At 40.3% G+C, this 20,405-nt stretch overlaps 3 protein-coding genes across 5 annotated transcripts in view; 1 reads left to right on the forward strand and 2 right to left on the reverse strand.

Annotated features, from left to right (window-relative positions):
• Nucleotides 1-8,607, reverse strand: part of ewsr1b (EWS RNA-binding protein 1b) — a 12,427-nt gene extending 3,820 nt beyond the window's left edge. The window contains exons 1-14 of the mRNA XM_023413470.2: nucleotides 8,535-8,607; nucleotides 8,026-8,062; nucleotides 7,109-7,160; nucleotides 6,712-6,853; nucleotides 5,967-6,162; nucleotides 5,609-5,868; nucleotides 5,347-5,506; nucleotides 1,890-1,927; nucleotides 1,274-1,303; nucleotides 1,024-1,139; nucleotides 810-939; nucleotides 565-675; nucleotides 140-266; nucleotides 7-28 (exon numbers count right to left, since the gene is read on the reverse strand). Of these exons, the coding sequence (XP_023269238.1) occupies nucleotides 7-28; nucleotides 140-266; nucleotides 565-675; nucleotides 810-939; nucleotides 1,024-1,139; nucleotides 1,274-1,303; nucleotides 1,890-1,927; nucleotides 5,347-5,506; nucleotides 5,609-5,868; nucleotides 5,967-6,162; nucleotides 6,712-6,853; nucleotides 7,109-7,160; nucleotides 8,026-8,062; nucleotides 8,535-8,550 (1,437 nt within the window). The 5' untranslated portion in view covers nucleotides 8,551-8,607. The remainder of the gene's footprint in view (nucleotides 1-6; nucleotides 29-139; nucleotides 267-564; nucleotides 676-809; nucleotides 940-1,023; nucleotides 1,140-1,273; nucleotides 1,304-1,889; nucleotides 1,928-5,346; nucleotides 5,507-5,608; nucleotides 5,869-5,966; nucleotides 6,163-6,711; nucleotides 6,854-7,108; nucleotides 7,161-8,025; nucleotides 8,063-8,534) is intronic.
• Nucleotides 8,608-9,458: 851 nt separating this feature from the next.
• On the forward strand, nucleotides 9,459-12,381 carry rhbdd3 (rhomboid domain containing 3). 2 transcript variants are annotated; one of them, XM_023413617.2, is made up of 6 exons: nucleotides 9,459-9,756; nucleotides 9,832-9,951; nucleotides 10,045-10,428; nucleotides 10,827-10,953; nucleotides 11,048-11,296; nucleotides 11,456-12,381. In XM_023413617.2, exons 2-6 carry the CDS (start codon nucleotides 9,876-9,878, stop codon nucleotides 11,622-11,624), a joined length of 1,005 nt encoding a protein of 334 aa, XP_023269385.1. In that variant the 5' UTR covers nucleotides 9,459-9,756; nucleotides 9,832-9,875; the 3' UTR covers nucleotides 11,625-12,381. The 2 variants fall into 2 exon arrangements, with proteins under 2 accessions (XP_023269385.1, XP_023269384.1); XM_023413616.2 differs by having other exon boundaries at nucleotides 9,459-9,951.
• Nucleotides 11,866-20,405, reverse strand: part of emid1 (EMI domain containing 1) — a 54,340-nt gene continuing 45,800 nt past the window's right edge. The window contains exons 11-17 of one of the 2 annotated variants that reach the window (XM_023413613.2): nucleotides 17,825-17,914; nucleotides 17,270-17,322; nucleotides 17,088-17,150; nucleotides 16,955-16,999; nucleotides 16,654-16,698; nucleotides 14,312-14,402; nucleotides 11,866-13,227 (exon numbers count right to left, since the gene is read on the reverse strand). In XM_023413613.2, the coding sequence (XP_023269381.2) occupies nucleotides 13,094-13,227; nucleotides 14,312-14,402; nucleotides 16,654-16,698; nucleotides 16,955-16,999; nucleotides 17,088-17,150; nucleotides 17,270-17,322; nucleotides 17,825-17,914 (521 nt within the window). In that variant the 3' untranslated portion in view covers nucleotides 11,866-13,093. Of the gene's footprint in view, nucleotides 13,228-14,311; nucleotides 14,403-14,586; nucleotides 14,672-16,653; nucleotides 16,699-16,954; nucleotides 17,000-17,087; nucleotides 17,151-17,269; nucleotides 17,323-17,824; nucleotides 17,915-20,405 lie in introns of both variants that reach the window. The other variant, XM_023413614.2, reaches the window with a different exon arrangement.

Below are 20,405 nucleotides of genomic sequence, written 5' to 3' on the forward strand. Positions count from 1 at the left end.
CCAGGCAAAGTTCTGGTTGCCACAACCCCTGGTAACACAGACCATTAAATTAAAAACAGATCTTTGATTGAAAAAAAAAAAAAGAAAAAAGGAAAAAAAGGCATCCTAGAAAACATGACACTACAGAAGTAATACATACGGGTTAGGACACTCCCAGTCCCCAGCTCTTTGCTGCATGTTGCCGCCTGTGGGTCCACCTCTGCCCATACCACGTGGACCACCTCGTGGGCCAAACCCACCACGGTCACCTCCACGGCCCATCATACCTAATAAGATGAGTAAATAACAGCACTTTTTAAATCATATGGCTGTAATCACACCATTTGCAGTCCATCTTTAATATGCTACAGAGCTAAACTGTTTTATCTGTCATCTAAAGCAAGAGACGGAGCAGCTAAAATGTATATTTAAACTTAAAGTTTCTCATGAAGCCAAAAGCCTGACAATTTATGGAGACTAACAGAGGAAAGGTGCGCAGGTTCAAAGTCACAGAAGCACCTCACAGTATGAATGTGTGAACATTCCCTTAAGTAATCTACACTAACAAATACAACTGACATTTACCTCCACGACCCATCATGCCATCTCGCATGGGCATGCCACCTCTCATTCCACCCATCATGGGCTTTCGGCGTGCCATGGAAACCTTAAGCCTTCGGCCTTGGAACTCCTTCCCTAAATTAAAAAGAAATATTAAGATAAATATAAACAACCATTTAGAAGTTATATTAGTTGGTGCATTTTAACATGTGCTTTCAGATTTATGTATTTCTGCGATTCTTTTCAGGTCTTGTGTCAATAAAACATACCGTCGAAGTGCTCCACAGCTGCTTTGGCACAGATTGGCTCCTCATAGGACAGAGTGGCATCTCCCTTGGGCTTTCCTGTGTCCTTGTCTGTGTATATGTTAATGGCTGGCTGACCAAGTCTGCGGTTAATCTTGAGACACAATGAGAATTAATTTTCCTCCAGTCCACATTGGTTTTGCTTATATTAGCATTCAGAGTGAAGAACTAATCTTACCCTAATTGGGCCAACGTGCTTAAAGAATTCAGCCATTTCCTCCAGGTTAGCCTTCTCAGTCAATCCTGTGATGTAGATCGTGCTGTTCTCAGAGTCATCCTGCTCTTCAGGGCGTCCTACAACAAATACAAAAAAAAAACTAAATATGCAGCAAAAATACATCTTTTCCCACTCTCACTTCAAGAAAAGAATGCAATGTGAACTAGCAACATCAACAAGTAATATGGGGGTCTACTAACAGACTACTCACCCATATCACGGTCGTCACTGTTCATAGGTCCTGTAGTCCATCAGTCGGGAGGAAGAGAAACAGATTGGGAAAAGTCAGTGTGTGCAACTGAAGTTGAGTGTACAACACCTGAGGAGTACTACAACAGATAATCCAGACACTCCCTTATAGACGCAGTCAGTCATATTGGGAAGTTGAAAATGGCACCTTATGGTACACCACAATTCCCACAAGTGATATTGAATTGAAAAAATAGAACACCTCAGACCCTTTGGCAAATAATTGTGTGTCATTTGAAAAGCCTCTAAGACCAGTAAGAAATCCTCAAAAAACAAAAACCCCAGCAATTCAGCTCATGAGATTTGTTAAAGCAGTAACAGACACATTTGAGTGAAAATTTGTCATTAACCTGTCAAAACTCATTGTCAAACCATAAGCAGTGACTGAATTATACCAAGTACCCCAGAGTAGTAGAATGGTCTCAGGCATTGAAAATAAAATCCCCAATATTTTCAGATATGTTCATGTATATAAATTTTGAATACCACAATGTAAGACACATCAATACTCGAAGCATATTTGCTCAAAAAGTTTAAGGCTTTTAAAGGACTAACCAGTGTAATTCTCGTTAACTTACCACCAGGCTTACTGAAGCCACCTCTCTCTCCAGCGCCGCTATGGGGGAATAAATGGAGATATGAAGGCGTTTTCCCTTTTACAGCCACTTCCATGGCTCGAGCAAAGTGGCTTGATTGAGGGAGTAATCAAAACATTCTAACTAGTCGAACAGCAACTAAAAGCTCCCCAAAATTAAAAATACACAATCTAATTGAGGGGATAAGTGTATTAACTATGTGCCATACCGTAGCTAGCTGAGTACAATCTCAGTGACAGTTTCAGTAGTCGATACATTTGTGCAAAAATATTTATGACTAACATATTTTCACTGCCTTTGAAAATGTGACAAAACCCAAACATTTGTACACAGGTAGAAAGATTTCAGATGCATCGATGGCATACATAGTTACCCAGACACAAGCCAACGCTCCATTAACATTAGTTCTAACAAAATTTACAGCTGAATCAGATATGTACAAGTGTAAAAACACAATGCATCTGAAATTTCACAAGATGATCAGGTGATCACATTCACCAGGTAATAATAAAAAACAAACAAAAAAAACATAAAAAACAAAAAAATACAATTATAAAATGTTCAAGACAAAATCACACCATTTTTTTTTTTTTTTTTCTTTACAGTGTTTACCAAGGTTATTTTAAATTAAAAAACAAAGACTTGGTCAATCAATATACCCATCATGCTTATAAAAACCACCATCCTCAGTTCTTGAAAAAAGGCAGACCCCGAATCTTTGTTTAAGCTCCCTCCTGCTGCTTAAGCTGGCGGCTCTGTACTGAGAACAGATACTTTTTAGAGAATAGATGCTTTTAAATGGCTCTCACTGTTACCTGTACGGTATAAATGTGACAAAGCATGTTAAAAAGTGCTCAAAAGAATGTGATCAAACATTTGTAATCCAAACCACAAAAACAATTTAAACATTTCAAAATGACATGATATGCCCCCCCCCCACCACCTCCCCCCAGAAAACACAAAGATACCTGTGCAAAGCTAAAATGAAAATTTAAGTAGAACAACATCTATTCTACATCTGAATTTGATAATTGTATTTAAGGTTGTATTCCTATTTATGCAAGTTTTTAAGCATTCTTATTTACAGCTACTTTGGTAAGACTGAAGAGTTGCTCAGTTAGAGTCCTGTATCATAAAATAAACTGCAATATCTTAAGACTGCATTTCTGTGAATGTGTATTCACGGTATCGTAACCACAACAAGTCATGAAGAACTCCATTATTTTAAAAAGGATTACACTGTTGAACCAAAAATTATGAAACTCTCGTAAAAACTACTCTTGAAAATGAACATCTAAAATAAGAACCGATGATTCATGTGCTGACATGACGCTTTCTGACCCAAATCTCATCAAGGGCTTCAAAAAAATAAAAACTCTTTCCCAATACCAAATCCTAAAAATGAAAATTTATGTCATCAAGATTTATACTGACGTGAGCCTCTGTAGTGTTTGAGAAACTAAATATGCTGATTCAACAAAGTTTTTCAACTTTTCAGTTTTCAAGCAGTGATAACAAATCTAAACCAAACAAATGCACAGTACAACCTTTGGTAACCTTGATACCCCTGGCTTTTTTTGTAACCATTACAGTTTCTTTTCAGAAGAGTTAATTTGAGTTTGGGCCAAACCATTTCCAGCTGTATAGAACCATAGACAATGTGAACAAACTGTTCAAATGCCCAATCTGCATCAAGAGCAAATTTGATTGGCATCTCAATAAGGATACTGACGTAAATGTGTCAAGAACCAGCTTAATTGGGTTCTAATTTCTATATAAGACATACATTCAAAAAAGTTTAATACACCTGAATGCCAGTTTTTGTAGCATGGCTGAGATTAGACTGGACCACACTACACCAAAAACCATGCACTAAGACAATCCCTAGAGCACCCCTAAAATAATGTTACAGTAAACAAATATTGCACGTCTGTGCAGTCTCAGTAAGTCTTGCATTTTCCTGTCAGTTTAAGATTGCTAGACCTGTTTTTCTTGTAACTTTGTCAAAATGTCTGACACCACAAAACACTGCCAGTACATGGTTGTCAAATAAAGACAGTGGATGTGTTAGAAAAACAAGTGTAATTTATATCAAATTTGCTTTTAACATGTTTTGACCTTAATGCAAGTTTACAGTTTCCACTGATGAATTTTTAGCTTTACTGGATATTGAAATATTGACCATAAAAACCAATTTAAGAGATTAAATATCTTTTAATACAACAGATGGCATAAAGTGATGACTTCGGATCTTTTTCTTTTTTTTTTTTTCCCCTCCCCTCTTAGGACCAATGTTATAGCTACAAAGCCAGAAAATTGACTAAAAATATTGAGAAAATCGATTTTCTTGTCTCCCTGCAATTGATGAAATGCATTACTGAGGTCTTATTGTACCATTAGCACATCTGACTCCACTATTTTTAATGGTGCCATTTTTCCTTTTTGGTGTTACTTCCCCTCAGGCCAGTCAAATGACAAATACTACCAGTGACAGCCTTACAAAAATCAACCACAAAGTGAAAACACAGGTGAATGCTTTTTAAGTAAATAAAGAAAAAGGAAAAAACCTTGTCATGGAAGGATATATTGACCCAAATATTACACTGGAGTAAGCATAAATATGATATATATATATATATGAAATGCAACAATACTGCATGAGGCCAGTGTCTATTTATAAATTCCTTAAAGTATCAATGCTGTGATGTAAGGTTTGGCAGGACAAACTAAAGTTTAGTTAAGGACTCCAGCACCACAATTGAAAAAAAAAAAGAAAAAAAAATCTGCAGGATTTCTGCAACAACTAATTCTTCTTATACCAAATGCGGGATGATGCACCAAGTTGAGAAACTGATTTAAAAGGGGTTTTGTTCAGACAGTGTTTGAACCTTCCTCAAGGAAACCCATCATAATTTTGATAATGTGAAGTTAATATGACAATACAATTATATCACATTCCCTGACCAATCACGAATTTTGCAATTTCTCAATTACCCTAACATTTTTGATATCGGCTCCTAATCAAATTATGTTTTGGATATAATCTGTTCAACCTAAATGTTTATGCACAGGTCTCTGATCAAAATCAACTTAGATTAAAAAGGAACAAACCTTTTTCTTACCTTTGGCCAAATGAGAGGTAGGGCTGAGATAAACTTGACGACAATAGCTACAATTCCTGCCAATGTTGGCATGTACTACATCTTCAATCACAGTCCTCAGACATTACAGTAGAAGCCCATAACTTATCAGCACTGACTGCTGACACATCATGAACTTCCCATTTTTAAGAGAATAAAGTTGCATAAATTGATGATAGATTACTTTGGGTTATTACACCTGTTTCTGTTGGGGACTTTTCTCAGCCCTGCCCCAAGTGGCCACAGCACCTGTAAAGTCAAAATATACGTGAGGTTAAGTGTTAAAGAAAGACACTTACCCCATGCCACGGCCCATGCCTCCACGCCCACGATGCATCATTCCACCCCGATCAAAGCCATCCCTGCCAGGGCCCCTGCTCTCCCCTGCCCCGGGGTACCTTGAAGGCTCAGAGCTAGAGTAACCTGAACCTCCACCCTGGCCATCTTGTCTGTAATTATCTACAAAAGAGGAGCACAAATGCATCAAATCAGTGATAATAAACTGATTAGTATGAATGAACATTAGAAAATAGTTCAGCAACGATGAAAAGCAGAGCTTACTGTAATGGTTGGACTGGTTGTAACTGGGTGGTCCACCTTGCTGGCCATACTGGTTGGCTGGAGGCTGCCCGTAGGAACCAGCAGCCTGAGGGGGGTAAGCAGGAGGAGCCTGTTGCTGCTGCTGGGTCTGTTGCTGGTACCCCTGCTGCTGGCCGTAGCTTGCCTGCTGGGCCTGGTAACCAGGCTGTTGCTGGCCATAGCTTGCTGGCTGGGTGTAGCTACTTTGGCTGTAACTAGCTGGCTGGCTGCTCGCATTGTAACTGATAGAGACAAAGTAAGACAGAGAATAACGTAAAAGATAAGTACATTTTTGTTTGGAATTCACCTGTTATTTGGTTCCTAACCGACGAGTACATACCTCTGTGGTGCAGTGGGAGCAGCCTGCTGGCCATAACCCGGGTAAGCAGACTGGGCAGTATAGCCTGGCTGAGAGCCATAAGACTGGGAAGCAGCTGGAGCAGCAGCAGCTGGAGTACTGTCATATCCACTGGCTCCATAACCCTGGGCTGACTGCGAGTAGCTATGAGTGGTAGACTGTGCAGCAGGATAGCCAGCTGTGGAAAACACACATCATTAGCAAAAAATCCTGTGTTCTTTTTTGGAGAGTGGGTTGGTTGTGACAAACTATTATACACCTAAAATTAGGGGCACTTCCAAACAATGATCAATTAGATTCTAAAAAAGAAAAAAAAGGTACACCTTTTAAACAAATACTTTCCAGACTGCAGACAAACCTGAGGGTGAACTAGAATGCAACATTCATATTTACCAGTGTGGACGGGTCAGATTGGCATGTTTAGACATAAACAACACGCACTGTACAGGTAAGCAACATGCTGTATGTACAAAACTGTTTGAAATCTTGGGTAGCCAGACTCAAAGACATCTGCATCAGATTTTAAAAGCATGTGAATGTGACTTTCCATCCAATTTATAGCTACACAATTTCAATGCAATTTTTTTGTGTCTGAACTTAATAAAAATCTTTCAAAAATCTTGAATGTTTGAGACTTATTTTGGTCTGTCCAACCTAGTCCACTCCATGTAGTTCTAAGCAGAATCATAACAGAATGAGTTAAAATGTCTCAACTTTAATAACTGACCTGAAGCTGGTTGACCATATGAGGATCCATACTGTTGTTGCTGCTGAGGGTAGCCTCCAGCAGCAGGTGTTGTCTGGGTATAACTGCTGTCAGCAGCAGCAGGTTGGGCATATGATCCATAATTCTGCTGGCCATAGCTCTGCTGGTACAATAAACAAGTAAACATTAACACTTGGTAAACATTTTCTTTGCTCAAAAACATATCAAACTTGAATATTTAACTTTCTTAAATTAGACCATCATCACAACATTTCCTTAGTTACAGCTATATTATATTTTCAACACATTTGTAGGAAATGTCAGTCTTAAATCTTTTCCATCTAAATGAGAGGTATCAACTTCTTTAAAAAAAAAAATAGCTATAGTAAAACAATTAGCTAGTTATATTAGAGCTTACCTGTGCAGACTGTCCATAACTTTGTGAGGGCTGGGCAGCATATGAAGCATACCTGTAAAAACACAAAGTTTTAGCTTCAAAAATATAGGGTCCCCATTAAACCTCCCCATGTGACTCTTTCTCAACATTGACACTGAAGTGAGGCCATACACTCATTCGCAGTGGTTGAGGAAGTACTTAAGAGTCCATTCTGAAGTACCAATACAGCAAAGTATAAATACTCCACTAGAAGTAAAAGTGCTACACTCAAAAACCTACCAGTAAAAGTGGGAAAGCATTATCAGCCAAATGAAGTATCAGTAGTAAAAGCACTCTGTATCTGACATTTGTGGATTGTCAATACTGATGCTTCACAGTGTAAGCAGCAATTGACTGGTGCTGTTGCTTGAGGTGGATCTAGTTGTAACTACTTTAAATACAGCCAGCCAGTTAGTCCCATGGGTCCTAACCTAGGGCATTGGGGCCCCTCCAAAGGTCAGATAAACATGAGTTGATTAATAGGAGGGGAAATAAGGAAAAAACATATTGATACACGAATCTGCTTTCAGTTTTTGGACTTCTCTATTGTTTGCCTTTTGTGAAATATTGGATTATTCACAAGGTCACAATTCAAAATGGTCGGGAACCACTGGTTTAATATTTATAACAAGGTGTTGTGTTTTGTGAACAGTTCTTTCCCTCTTTTAAATCTTAATCTGAATACTAGAAACTACAGCAGAATACAGAGGGGAAAAATAGTAAAATATTTCACACTGAAATGTTGGGAGTGTAAAAGCAAGTACTGTCCTCAAATACAATACATGAGTAAATGTACTAGTTACTTTACACCATTGCTAATCCGATGCTTACAAAAAGAGCCCCTGAGAAATATATTAAAAACCCCTTTATATTCAGTGAGGTGGATAGAGTAGTCTTACCCTTGCTGGGCGCTGGTCTGGTTGTAGGAGCTGTAATCTGTTGAACAACAGTAAGAACCTTCGTTAGCTAATGACTCAACATTCGAACAAAGCATTTTTAGCGCGCGAGCAGCACGTTGCGTAGACCGGTCGTTAGGTCGCCATTCAACGACAGCACGGAAATGCTCTCTAAGCCGCTCATTAAACAACACGGCGATTCAAAGCCGTCTGCAATTTATTGATACATGCATTTAATAAAATTTTTTACTAAAATGGGTAATCTGGTATCCATTATCAACCTCTGTATGCAGAAATTATCCGGTAGAAAATAATGCAAAGACTCGAGCAGATAACATGACCAGGCCTTGTGCCTAGCGCTAGCAAAGCTTCTCAATGTTCCTTTGAATATAAACCAAGAATACGGATTAGGCCGATTTAAACGCGTTTAAAATAAATCCATCCACATTTAGCTTGGATTAAAACCACAACTTCTTTAAACTCGGTATAAAATATAATAATTCTTCACTTACCCTGAGCCGACGCCATTTCAGTGTTCCTGTGCAAAACGACTGGACAGAGCTGGTTGCTAGAGAAGGACTCTTCTATTCGCAACGGCTACAAAATATCGCGAGATTTGCGCGTACTTGCTTGAACAAGTGAGTCTGAATCAATTTTACGTTTGTGGCAAAATTATATAACCTAAGATATTAAGACGTTTTATGTTTAATTTCAATATCATGATATATCACCATAGAGAAAAATGATGTAGGAACTGATGAGAGTGGGGCTTGGGCTCACAGAGGGATTAAATTAAGTTTACAGGAGAGCAGAGGTAAATCAGTCATCACTGAAATAAGTAAAATACGATAATACTTCAATTGAGAGTCCCCTAGAATATCAAAGAATAACATCAGTGAAAAGCACAGGCCCATGTACAATCACACAAGTACTACATTCAAGTGCAATTTTGATGTATTGTTCTTTACAGTATTAACAATCTAATAATGTAATATATAATAACATATCAGTTAGAGGGGGAATATTTCTGCAGAACAAATACAAATTCAGATTCATTTTCTCTCCTTTGACCAAACACTTTTACTTTTTTTTTTAACACTTCTGCCAACATTGGAAAATAGTGAAAAATGCCTATACAAATAACCAAAGCTACATCTTCAAATGGACATTCAAAATTTAATTTTTTATCATTTAAAAAAGGAATTTAGCAAACCTCTTAAATTTAATAAGCTTGGACCAGTTTCGCAGTTTGCTTAGTAAATTATACATTTTGTATTGATCGACAAATATATTAAAATGGTTTCAGCCATAATAGTCATATATATGTGACCAGTGTGTCCTGTTGGTGGCGGTAATGCGCCTTTACGGTAAAAGTTCTCAACCGCCAATAAACACATAGAAGACCACTACGTAACGTACGTAACGTAGTACGGAAGTGGACATCTACTTAGCCTTGGCAACATTTCCACACCGGGAGTTTTCTTACTTAAGATATTAATTACTTCTTGTTTGAGGATATTATTGTTTTAGAACATTTGATAAACTTCGTATGAGTTCAGTGTCGTTGGCAGAGACGATGTGACAAGACAAATCGTAGAGGACTTTGCAGCCAGTTGTAGATGTATGCTGTTATATAGACTCCAACTGTAAATACCTTATCTATAACTACTACACCGTGCTTGTTATGAGCAGCAACAGATGTTTGTTTACCAGAACTGTGCCACAAAAGGACAAGTAAGTGGAGAAATTACTGCTGATCTTAAATAATGCTTGGTCGCAGGTTGTCAGGATGGTTTTGGTTTGGATCAGATCGCCATGGATTCTGTCTGGGAACATCTTCATGGATAGCACTCATGCTGCTGATTTATGCTGGGGGCATCCAGGCAAGTCTCAGTTTAGGTCCAGGTGGAGACTTCCCGAGGTTCAGAGGTAACTGTCCTGTGTGGTTTTACATGCAAACCTGATATTTCAGCATTGGTGAAGTCAAATCATATAATACATTTCTCCCTCACATCTCCTCAGATCTGTTCCTGTATGCTCTCAGTCATGATGAGCTGCACTCTCTGCTGGTCAGTGTTGCTCTCCTGCTGCTGATTGGACCATGTCAGGAACGTCGATGGGGAACAGTTGCTTTCTTCGCCCTCTCCATCCTGACAATGACCATATTACCTATTCTTTACACACTGGTCCTATTCATCCTTAGTGGCGAGGCGAGTCGTATCTGTGGTTACTCTGCGGTCCAGCTGGCTCTGTTTACAGCACAGTGTCGTCAGGTGACACAGAGAAGGGTGCTGAGGTGTTTGCCAGTCTGGTTTCTCCCCTGGATTTTCCTGCTGATTGGTCTGCTCCTGCTGCCAGGGACACCTGCCCTGCTTCACTTCTGCGCAATATGCATCGGACATAACTGTATCCTTTCCTTTTTGGCATAGTTAACCACAGCACATGTGATGTCTTGTTTCCCTTGATAGATGCTTTAAAGCCTCTACACACTCAATGTACAAGCACATATGTGTTTTCACTTATTTTGGTTGATTAGACCTCTACTGAGAACTGTGTGACTGTTTCACTTTCCTGCTAGTTTTGTTCAACTCTTCAGAGTGGGACAATTTACAGCTTTATCATTCCTAATGGTGTAGAAATGGAGGACACAGTGATTGAAAATGCCTGAGTGCGTGTTCAGGGTCCTTAAGGTGTTTTAGAGGTGTGCCCTCCCCCACCAAATCTATAATGAAGTGTATTTCCATATAATTAACACAATGATTGTCTCTCAAGTCTTTTTTGATAATACTTAATACACCTCTCAGATCGTCAGCCCTTCATTGGGATGTTACAGGAGCTGGAGGAGGCCAGGGTCTTGGCTTTCATTTCTGATTGGGCGTATGTTCCCACTTTGGCGAGGTTCAGATTGCCCACCTACACTACCTCACAGAGGTGTGATTCATGTCATTCAAAACAAAAGTCTCTCTGATTGTTCACAGTGGCAGATTTTCTTTCATCTCAACTTCATCTGTCGTCACAAATCTAGATCACAGTCTCACATGATGCCTGTAGATCAGGCATCTGCTCCCCCCATGAGGGACCTCTTTGTCCTGAACCACCATCCATGGATCGAGCCATCGCCTGCCTGGATAATGGAGGAGTCCGCTGCACTGTCGGAGGCAGAGGTGTTGGAGGAGCAGATGCTAAAAGCAGGGATACTGGCCTCATTACAGGATGCTCCTGATGACCCTGATGCAAAAGTGGAAGTTCCTAAATCATCAGTTTCCTCGTTGCGGTTAGTAATAATTTGATGTCACGAAGTCTCATTTTCTGGGCATCGCCAGATGTTTATTGATTTTCATTAACTTAACACTGCTTTCATTACATCAGAAATGTGTTTTTATTTATGTGATTTAAAGTAATCATTCACAGTTGACTAAGTGTTTTCTCTCAGACTCCAGCAGCTGGAGAAGATGGGCTTCCCCACAGAGAAGGCTGTAGTGGCATTAGCAGCCTCAAAACAGCTAGATGGCGCCATCTCTCTGCTTATTGATGACAGCGTTGGTGAACAAGCTGTGGTGGTTTCAAAGGGAAAGAGCCCTCAGCCACCGCAGAGCACCTAGTTGACCTCACATCTCCAGACAGTATCCGGCAGTAAACTGGACTTAAATAATGCTTGGGTTTTGCTGAGCTTTAATATTGTAGATTTTCCCTGTGGGCTTCTTGTTGAACTATTTTAATGATCAGAATTTTGTTCTGTATTTGCACCTCAAATGAACACTGGAGAGCGTGGATGTAATTTATTTACATTGTGATAGTGTTTAAGTGAATATTGCCGTTACACAAATGAAGACAGACAACATGTTTAAAAAACAATGAACATTATTTAATTACACCGATCATCTAGACAGGATTATCTTAACACAATAACACATTTGCAAGAAAAAACAAGTTCAAAATATGAAATGGTTACACAACAGCATACAAAATAAACTACAGTTGATCATTTTAAATAGTTTCACAATAAGTTTAATATAAGATGAAAAAACAATCAAGTCTTTTCATCAGGACAGTTTAAGCAGTCTGAAGTTTACCAACACAGCAGTGGTAAAAATATGTTCAAGTTCTGTTAACAGTTTTACTATTTCCTGTGTGTGTGTGTGTGTGTGTGTGTGTGTGTGTGTGTGTGTGTGTGTGTGTGTGTGTGTGTGTGTTCAAGATCTTGAAATGGAAAGCCAGGTTTCATTCTAACACATTTTGTTTCCAGAGTGCAACATGATTAATGACTGTTTCCACTCATGTGCAGCCAAACCCAGATGCAAATGTTTGTTTTTTTTGTTGTTGCACAGATTAAATGTAAATATACTATTGTATATTAAATCACTTTATCAGTGTGTTCTTTAAGGGGGGGAAAACACTCACACCAGAAAACTACAAATCACTGTTAGCAACACATATCTCACTTAGAGTAGAGATGACTTCAATTTTTAGTGCACTACATAACATTGAGTTAAACAATATGATAGAAGTATAACAAAATTAATACTAGAAGAAGAGGTTTGTTTGTGTAATTGTGTCCTGCAGACTGTACATGCTCAATATACTTAAATAATGGAATCTCTTCAGATTGCAGTTACATTGTGAAAGCAATACAAACTCAAATCCAGTCTTTTCTCACATCTGATTTCTCCTTCAATTGATTACTCTAAATGACCCTTACAGTCCAGAACTGTTTGTCGCTCAAGGAGCGCAACAGAAGATTCAGATATTTTCCTTTTCTTTTCAAGCATGATCTGAGGCTTCAGTTCTGTAGCCAAAGAAAATGAGACACAGAAGGAGCTGCTGGGTGTATTATGTATAGATAAGTGTTTGGTTATGGCAATGGGTGGGGGTCAAACTAGTTCTCAGGTTCCCGATGGAGGAGGAACATTGTGGAGTATCAGTGGAGTTTCCCTGAGGTGTCCCCCATCCTAAATCTGACGGTAAAGCCCAGAGATGGTATCAGATAAGGTCTAAATCTGTTGAGTGCCGATGAGACCTATAGGAGGGGGGAGTCAACCCAGCCTGTGATCCTCAGGGTGAGCAGGGGGAGCTACTTCCCTCGAACCTTGGTGTCGGAGGACAGAGGAGAAGCAAGTCGATATGGAAGCGCACCTGCTCGCTTATCTCTGTAGAAACTAGGGGAGGCTGTGCCAAACGGTCCATCCCCAGACCCTAGATCAGGCTCTGTTGAAAAAAGACAGCAGTTGGAACGGGGCCTCCCTGTCCATCAGTGAGTGTGGACGTGCACTCTATCCTCCTAATCCAAGTCTACTCTGATGCTATGTCATGAGTGGGATCCTTATTTTGCTTTGACACCAGTCGGCCAGTTTTTTTTTATTAAAATGATCAATCAGCTAACTAGTGAGAACGTTCAAGGGTCATCAAATTGACTGTTGTATCGGACCAAAACCCAAAGTATAAGAATACCAAACAGCAAATCCCAACATTGGAGAAGCAATTTTTGCTTGATAAATCACTTAAACAATTCATCAATTATCAAAATTGCAGTTGATTGTCGTCAGACAAATTATTTATTGACTGATCACTGCAGCACTACGGCTTGAATAACATACTTTACATCCATTGGAACACATTAACTTTTAAAGCATGATTATGCAAGATTAATCTTCCTAACATTAAACCCCCTGAAAACTTGGTTTAAAATCTTAACATTCATGCCTAAATAACAACAAATGTTAAAAGTAAAAAAAAAAAAATATTCAATGTTATTTATTTAATGAGTTGAGTTTTTGAGACTTCAGCAGGTCTGTTTGGGTGTGGTTTGATCAAGTTTGATTGATAGTGCTGGCGACGTCAGAAACCAAACAAGTAAATGGTCATCTGGTTTTCTTTCTAAATCCTAATTTGGTGCTTGGAAGTATCTGATATCATCATCTGAGTCCCTTCCACTTTTAACTCGTGAGAAGAGCACAGAAGATGGAAATAGCTCATCTGAAATAACCAAAAATGTTCAAACTTTGGCAGAAAGAGCTCATGTAAGACCACACCTCCCTTAGTAAGAAGCTGATTGAGAAAATGCTTTAGGTTATCTACGCTGCCATCATACTGTAGAATCATCACAACAAAAAGAAAAAAAGTCATACATAAGATTATAATTCTAAAAGACAAATACTTTTAAACGACTTGATCAACATTCAACATTTCAGTAACAGGAGGTAATCAGAAATTTTATGGCTCTAACTCAACATCTTGTCAAAAAGGTCAGTGAGGGCCGGCAGAGCTGTGGGTGGGGGTGTCTCAGAATTACCTGGCCAGATGATAGCCTCCAGCAGTGTCACCCTGCGAGCCAGAAGCTCAAGGTCTGCCTGCAAGTCGTGGAACATCTGCAAGCTAACGTCCTATCAGAGAGCAGTGACAGGGGGACTGTGTGAGGGGGTGGAAACACCAGCCCGAGTCCTGGGGCTGCTCTCGCGACTGTTCCCACTCCCTGTCCCAGCAGTGAGGTACAGTGGGAGTTTGAGTCCCTCCCCCTCACCTTTGACCCCTGCCTAAAGCTGACCCTGCCTCAGGCCTCCTACTCACCATGAATACCGATCATAGTCTCAAGGATTAAAACCCTCTCGGCTAAGATCTTCAGCGCCTCTCTGATCTGATGTATTCCGTCCCCCTGTGAAGATAGATACAGCCGTCAAGGTAAGGAGCACAAGCCAAAGAACTGCTCGCCAAGATGCAAGTCATTTTTCTCAATACAGTTCAGCAGTTAGAAGGTTAAAACAATCCACATATCTGCCCAGCACTCTGACATCATCTGGTCCCTGTATTTCTCTGTATCTCCCTCATTCTCTGGCCATGCTGCTGTATGAAGTCAGCTCCGCCATGCTGGGCTGGGCAGCATCAGCATCAACATGCACATTACAGACCAGCCTCATGTTGGTGACATAACACAGCTGAATTAACACTCTCCAGAATTGATCATGCCATCTGCATTCCTTTTGTTGGGTAGCAGTTAAGCCAGGCAAATATTTTCAGCACCACAGAGTTCATTCTTCACGCTGCGGTCACAAAAGATACCCAACGTAATCTGACAGAATGAGCTGTAGCTATAGATTTACAGTGAAATCTGATTTGTCTTTGCATTGGCTTCATGAGTCACTCCTTCAAAAATAAAAAAAGTAGTAGAACAAGAGAAGTAAAGCAAACAGAGGCAGCCGAAATCATCACAAAAGATGGCATGCATGGTGCCCAGGTGAGTGATTCTCACTATGAAGTGTTCTGGTTAGTAAGACAAACTGAGGACAAACTTCATGTGTGAAGAAAGAAGGCAAAGTTTCACTGAGTCATACAGTCATTGATTACATTTTATGTTTAGGCTCTAGGGATGACAGTGTCAGTTTGTTGGTCAGTCAACAACTTTGGCTCCGACTGCAACATCACAACAACTTTAGGATGGATGGTCAAACGGACATTCATGTTCCAAGAGGCTGACGTGTAGCTATCTTGACAACTGTTGGATGGGTTGTCATGAAACTTCATACAGACATTCACTTCATGGATGAATTGTGATATTGTGATCATCTCACATTGAATTTATCCAAGTCTTTGGGAATTTAGAGCTACTTTGCCTTATTTCTATTTTAACGGCACCGTGTTAATTTACTTATTAGACTCATTTTGTAGTTGATTTTCACATCCAGAAAAGAAAGCTTATGTGTTGCAGCACTTGAAGATGAAATCATGCAAGGTTGCATTGTGGGATAAAAGAGGAAAGCTGTATCCACTCCACTCACATCAGAACACAACACCTCTAAGCCCAACAGGACCCACCACTGACACATATGGAGTGATTTGGCATATACATTTCACACATTTTCTTTGTGGGTCATTGGAACATTTTGAAGTCTGTAAAATTAAAGAAACTGATTGAATATAAGCAGAGCTAAATTCAGTTAAAATGGTTATAAATTTGCGTTGAGAAGGATTTTACTATATTATACATTCTTTCCGTCCATCTGAGCTGGTGCATGTTGTTACAGGATTGACACTGTTTCTTGTGTTTTGTATATCTATATGTATATGCCAAAGTCAGATGCTGAAAAGGTGACTGTGAAAGGTAGCCATGGGGACAGTAGCTTGCAGAGGGAGTCAGACAGCTTTAGGGTCAAGAGGACAGTGTCGTGACAGGGGACAGCAGTCCAGAGCACACCCCAAGGACCGACAAAAACAAAAACACATTAACACCGAAAGATTTCACACAAAACATCAGACAGATCAACAGCTAAAATCATATACACTCAAAAACAATGTTTAACAGACACTATGACTATCAACAGGTAGGAAAGAATGGACTTGAGAGAAACCATAACCTGAGATGTAGGTCATGGTTAGACTTCATTTTGGTCACTGAATAGATTCATCACATTGCAAAGTGAACACATGATGACATAAATAAAAATATCTTACATTTAGATTGCTCTTGTAAAATGAGAAAGAGGTAAAAAAAAAAAAATAAGGGTTAGACACACACAGAGAGATTTAATGCTCAACAAAGGACTCTTAAAACTTTTTAAAAACTTTTTTTTCTAACTGCCCCTCATGTCCAGACCCCGCGTCACCATGTAAACTGTGAACTACCACCAACTACTTTCTTACCGGCAAGCCCTTCTCCCCCGGCTCTCCCTTTGGACCCGGTGCTCCCTGTGAAGAGATATTAACAAAAGAAAAAATTGAGTTTGACTTCGAAACATTAATGAACACAGAGGAGCAGTTTAGTCCAACAGAAAGAGCTCATTCTCTCCGAGACTGTGTTGTCACTGGTCAGTGTGGTTTGTAGTGCCGCTGGATAGTGTAGTTTACAGAAATATAACTAGCTATGACATGTGTTGATGTTTCCCCCTACACACTCGTTTACTCAGGCCATATTCTTAAAGGCAGCTGGGTGGAGGTGGCTTACCGGCTCGCCCCTGAATCCCCTCTCTCCTGGGTAACCTAAAGGACCCTGAAAAACCAAAGGCATGTCTCAGAGAGTTTTGTTTAAGGATGTAGATTTAAATAAAGAAAACCTACTGAATACTGAGTGTACTCACTCTCTCTCCACGTTCTCCCTTTGGCCCCACAGGGCCGTGTGTTCCAGGAGATCCAGGTTTCCCCTGCGTTGAGTCAGAGAGAAAATTCAAAATGACAAAGATAAATTTGTACGGCCACAAATCTAACAGTGCTAAGCTCAGTAAGTGACTGCAGTTCACCACTGTGCTGTGAGCGAGCTTACGTTATGTCCTCCTGGGCCAGGCGGTCCTACTGGGCCTGTCGGACCTGGGGGACCTGCATAATAGATAGAAAGATTCATAGTAGCACCAAGTAGCTTCACGTGCTGGGAGGATGTGGCGCTGGTTGTTAACTTTGTTTTACCTGGTGAAGTGCACTGAGCTCCACCTGACATGCTGTATATACAGAACCTGTAGCTGTTTATGACTTTATATAACTTTAGAGTAGCGTTCAGTGTGTTGACTCAAATTTGAGTGATGGTTTGTGTTTGGTCCCCTGGTTAAGAGCTCTCTGACAGAGGAAAAATTTGACTTTAAATTAGAGACCAAATAACATCTGATTAGGAAAGTTGAATGCAAAAGTGTGTGCTGGAAAAACAGTATACAGTAGACATACCAAGTATCAGACAATCTACAGTGAGCATGTACTGTATTTTGTACGTAAAAGCATTTTCAATAATAGAATCTTTGAGTCTATGGAGAAAAGTTTCTCAAACCCAACACAAACATCCTGTGTGCAGGCAGGGATAAACACAACGAAGAGACTGATAAACACCTACCAACAGGCCCGGGAGGGCCCTGAGGTCCTGGAACAGGCGCGCCCCCTGAGTCGAGGAAAGTGTTGGTGAAGAAGGGGTCTTTTCCACGAGCTGGAGTTGAAACAAAACACATTGTGTTTAATGGGATATAGAAGCGAGTCTCGTGACAAAGGACAGCATCTGCAGGAACTCAGCTGATGAATCTGTGATAATAATCTGTCAAACCTTTACACAGCATGGTGTTGCTTCAGAGACAGAAAAATCCTCACTGTCCAAAGAAACTTTCAGATACCATATAAAGTATGTATTATTGTATTACTCAGGTATTATTTCATCAGTTCTTGTGGATTTTATGTTGCCTTTCAGGGAATTATTGGGACATTAAACTTCCACATGCTCCACCAATCAAATGGTTCAGTTTTGGTTATATTTATAGATGGTGATGTTTAGGGCCATGGTTGCCATTTGGGTGGACAAATTTTAATGGGCGAGGCATGATTTATATGCTGCCTAAGAGAAAGTTCTACTTGATAAGTGAACCTGAAGAAGCATGTGGCAAAACGAATTGCTCCAACAGCTGCACCTGCAACTTAATAAATATGAACTGCTGAAGAAAACTTCTTTCCATCATATTCTGTCAGTGTGCAATGTTTTACTTTTGTGCATGAGCCTGCTGTCTGAAGCATGTGGTAACCTTTACTTTGCTGATGCTGCCTGAGAAACACAACTCAGGGCAATAATGTGCCTCTCACTAATTAGTTTAATTAGCTTTACCTCTAGAGGGCAGTGTTTTCCAACAAATACTCAAACTAATGACTTCAGCTGGGGAGTAAACTACACTAAAATGTATTCAAAAGCACTGGATGGATCAGACTTACACATTCATTAAAAAAAATTATGTAATATTGCATAAAACAAAACTTATACTCAGTATCCAATGTGAATCAACACTGAGCAGGCACACACAACTTCATGAGTCTACAGAGAAAGGACAAGAGGAAGAGGGTGGTGAACGTGTGAGCCATAGAGGAAGTGTGAGGTCATCGGGTCATTTTATACTGACAGGAAACACAGATCTAATCACAGCATGAGACTTCAGGAGATACAGAGGAGGAGGAGGAGGAGGGGGCGGAGGAGGAGGAGGGGATGACAGCCAGAAACATCCTCCAGCTGCCAGAACGCAGCACACCGCTAACAGATCAGGTCCAGAGGTGACATCCAAACCAGGGCCACTCTCTCTGTGTGTCTGTGTTTATTTCTACACACTCTCTTTATTCCCTGCTAAGTGCGCGATGCGATCTGTGGCTTAATGTGACATGAAAACATGTGGGGGCCACTCAGAAACACTGTAATCATGCTTTTAAACAACTGAACAGTCCTCCTCTTCTTCACTGCTTCAAGCTCTGGCTGCTGCCGGTTCAGGGACCCTCTCCTGTTCTGCAGAAGGGAATTCCAACCTCCTGATGCAGACGTAAAAGCCAAATAATCCAGTGTTTTCCAAAGGAAGCTCAGCACAGAACCCCTCCACCTCCACCCCCACCGCTTACGCTCCCCACTGTTACTTTGATGTGAAAGAAATGGCTCACAGTCTCGGAAATCATCATGCCATCCTCAACGTAGCCACAGCTTTCTCCACACAGGAACCCAAAGCTTACAAACCTGTGTGCTGCATACTTTGTTTTACCACTGAATCCACATATAAAAGCCACCGATCCGTTGACCTTGAATGAGCCAGTGCAGGCCCCCATTCGTCTCTCACACTCCGCTTCAGCTGTCTGAGCGGCCTACATCTGGAAGTTGTTGAGTGACATCAGTGGTGGACAGGTTCTCATCCCAGCATGTGAAGTCTGCGTCAATCTCAGACCGTCTCTGCCTCCATTTAATACTCTTTGATTCTGTTCTACTTGGCGGGTAGACAATATGGAGCAAGTAGCAGTTAAAGGATTACCGTCATCCTGTCTGTTTTTCATTCTCTTTGTTTCTTTTGTTTAGCATTAGTCCTAAAACTAGCGAGAGCTCTCACGCAGCAGGAGAGAACATGTCGGAGGGGCTGCTAAAAACGCATGAATATCAGCAGTTTGAAGCGTCAAGCTAGAAGTGTGTAAACCTACGTTACCCTGCCTGAGAACAAAGGCTTTGATTGAATTTGTGTACATCTACTCATGCGGGGTTTGTGGTAAGCTGATTTTGTTTGGAGCATGGGTTCAGCATTGTCTGGTTTGGCCCAGAAAGAAACCTCTACATGCACGGAGGAGGTGGTGAAGTGGTTTTCTGACATGGATGTACTCTCCATCTGGATTTTTGACCTCTGGGACAGGTCCAGATCCATAAAGACAAAGTGTGAGAATTCATAAGCTGCGCAATAGAGGTCATCCAATTTTTACAAAGCCACAGAGGGAAGAAAATGACAAGGAAAGTAAACATAGCAAGTAAAAGGGAAGTGCACTGATTTTACATATCAAAGACTGCTTATAGGTCTTAGGGAATACCAAAGTATATATGAAAACATTGTAAATATTCATTGAAGTCAGTGTTGCTTGGGTCTAAAGACTAAATGTTTGAAAATGAAAAAAAGCTGGGGAGTGTCGAGTTAGAAAGAAGT

The sequence above is a fragment of the Seriola lalandi genome, unplaced genomic scaffold (genome assembly GCF_002814215.2).
Source record: "Seriola lalandi dorsalis isolate HSWRI2012SDOR001 ecotype SW California unplaced genomic scaffold, Sedor1 jcf7180002054517, whole genome shotgun sequence".
Lineage (NCBI taxonomy): Eukaryota > Metazoa > Chordata > Actinopteri > Carangiformes > Carangidae > Seriola > Seriola lalandi.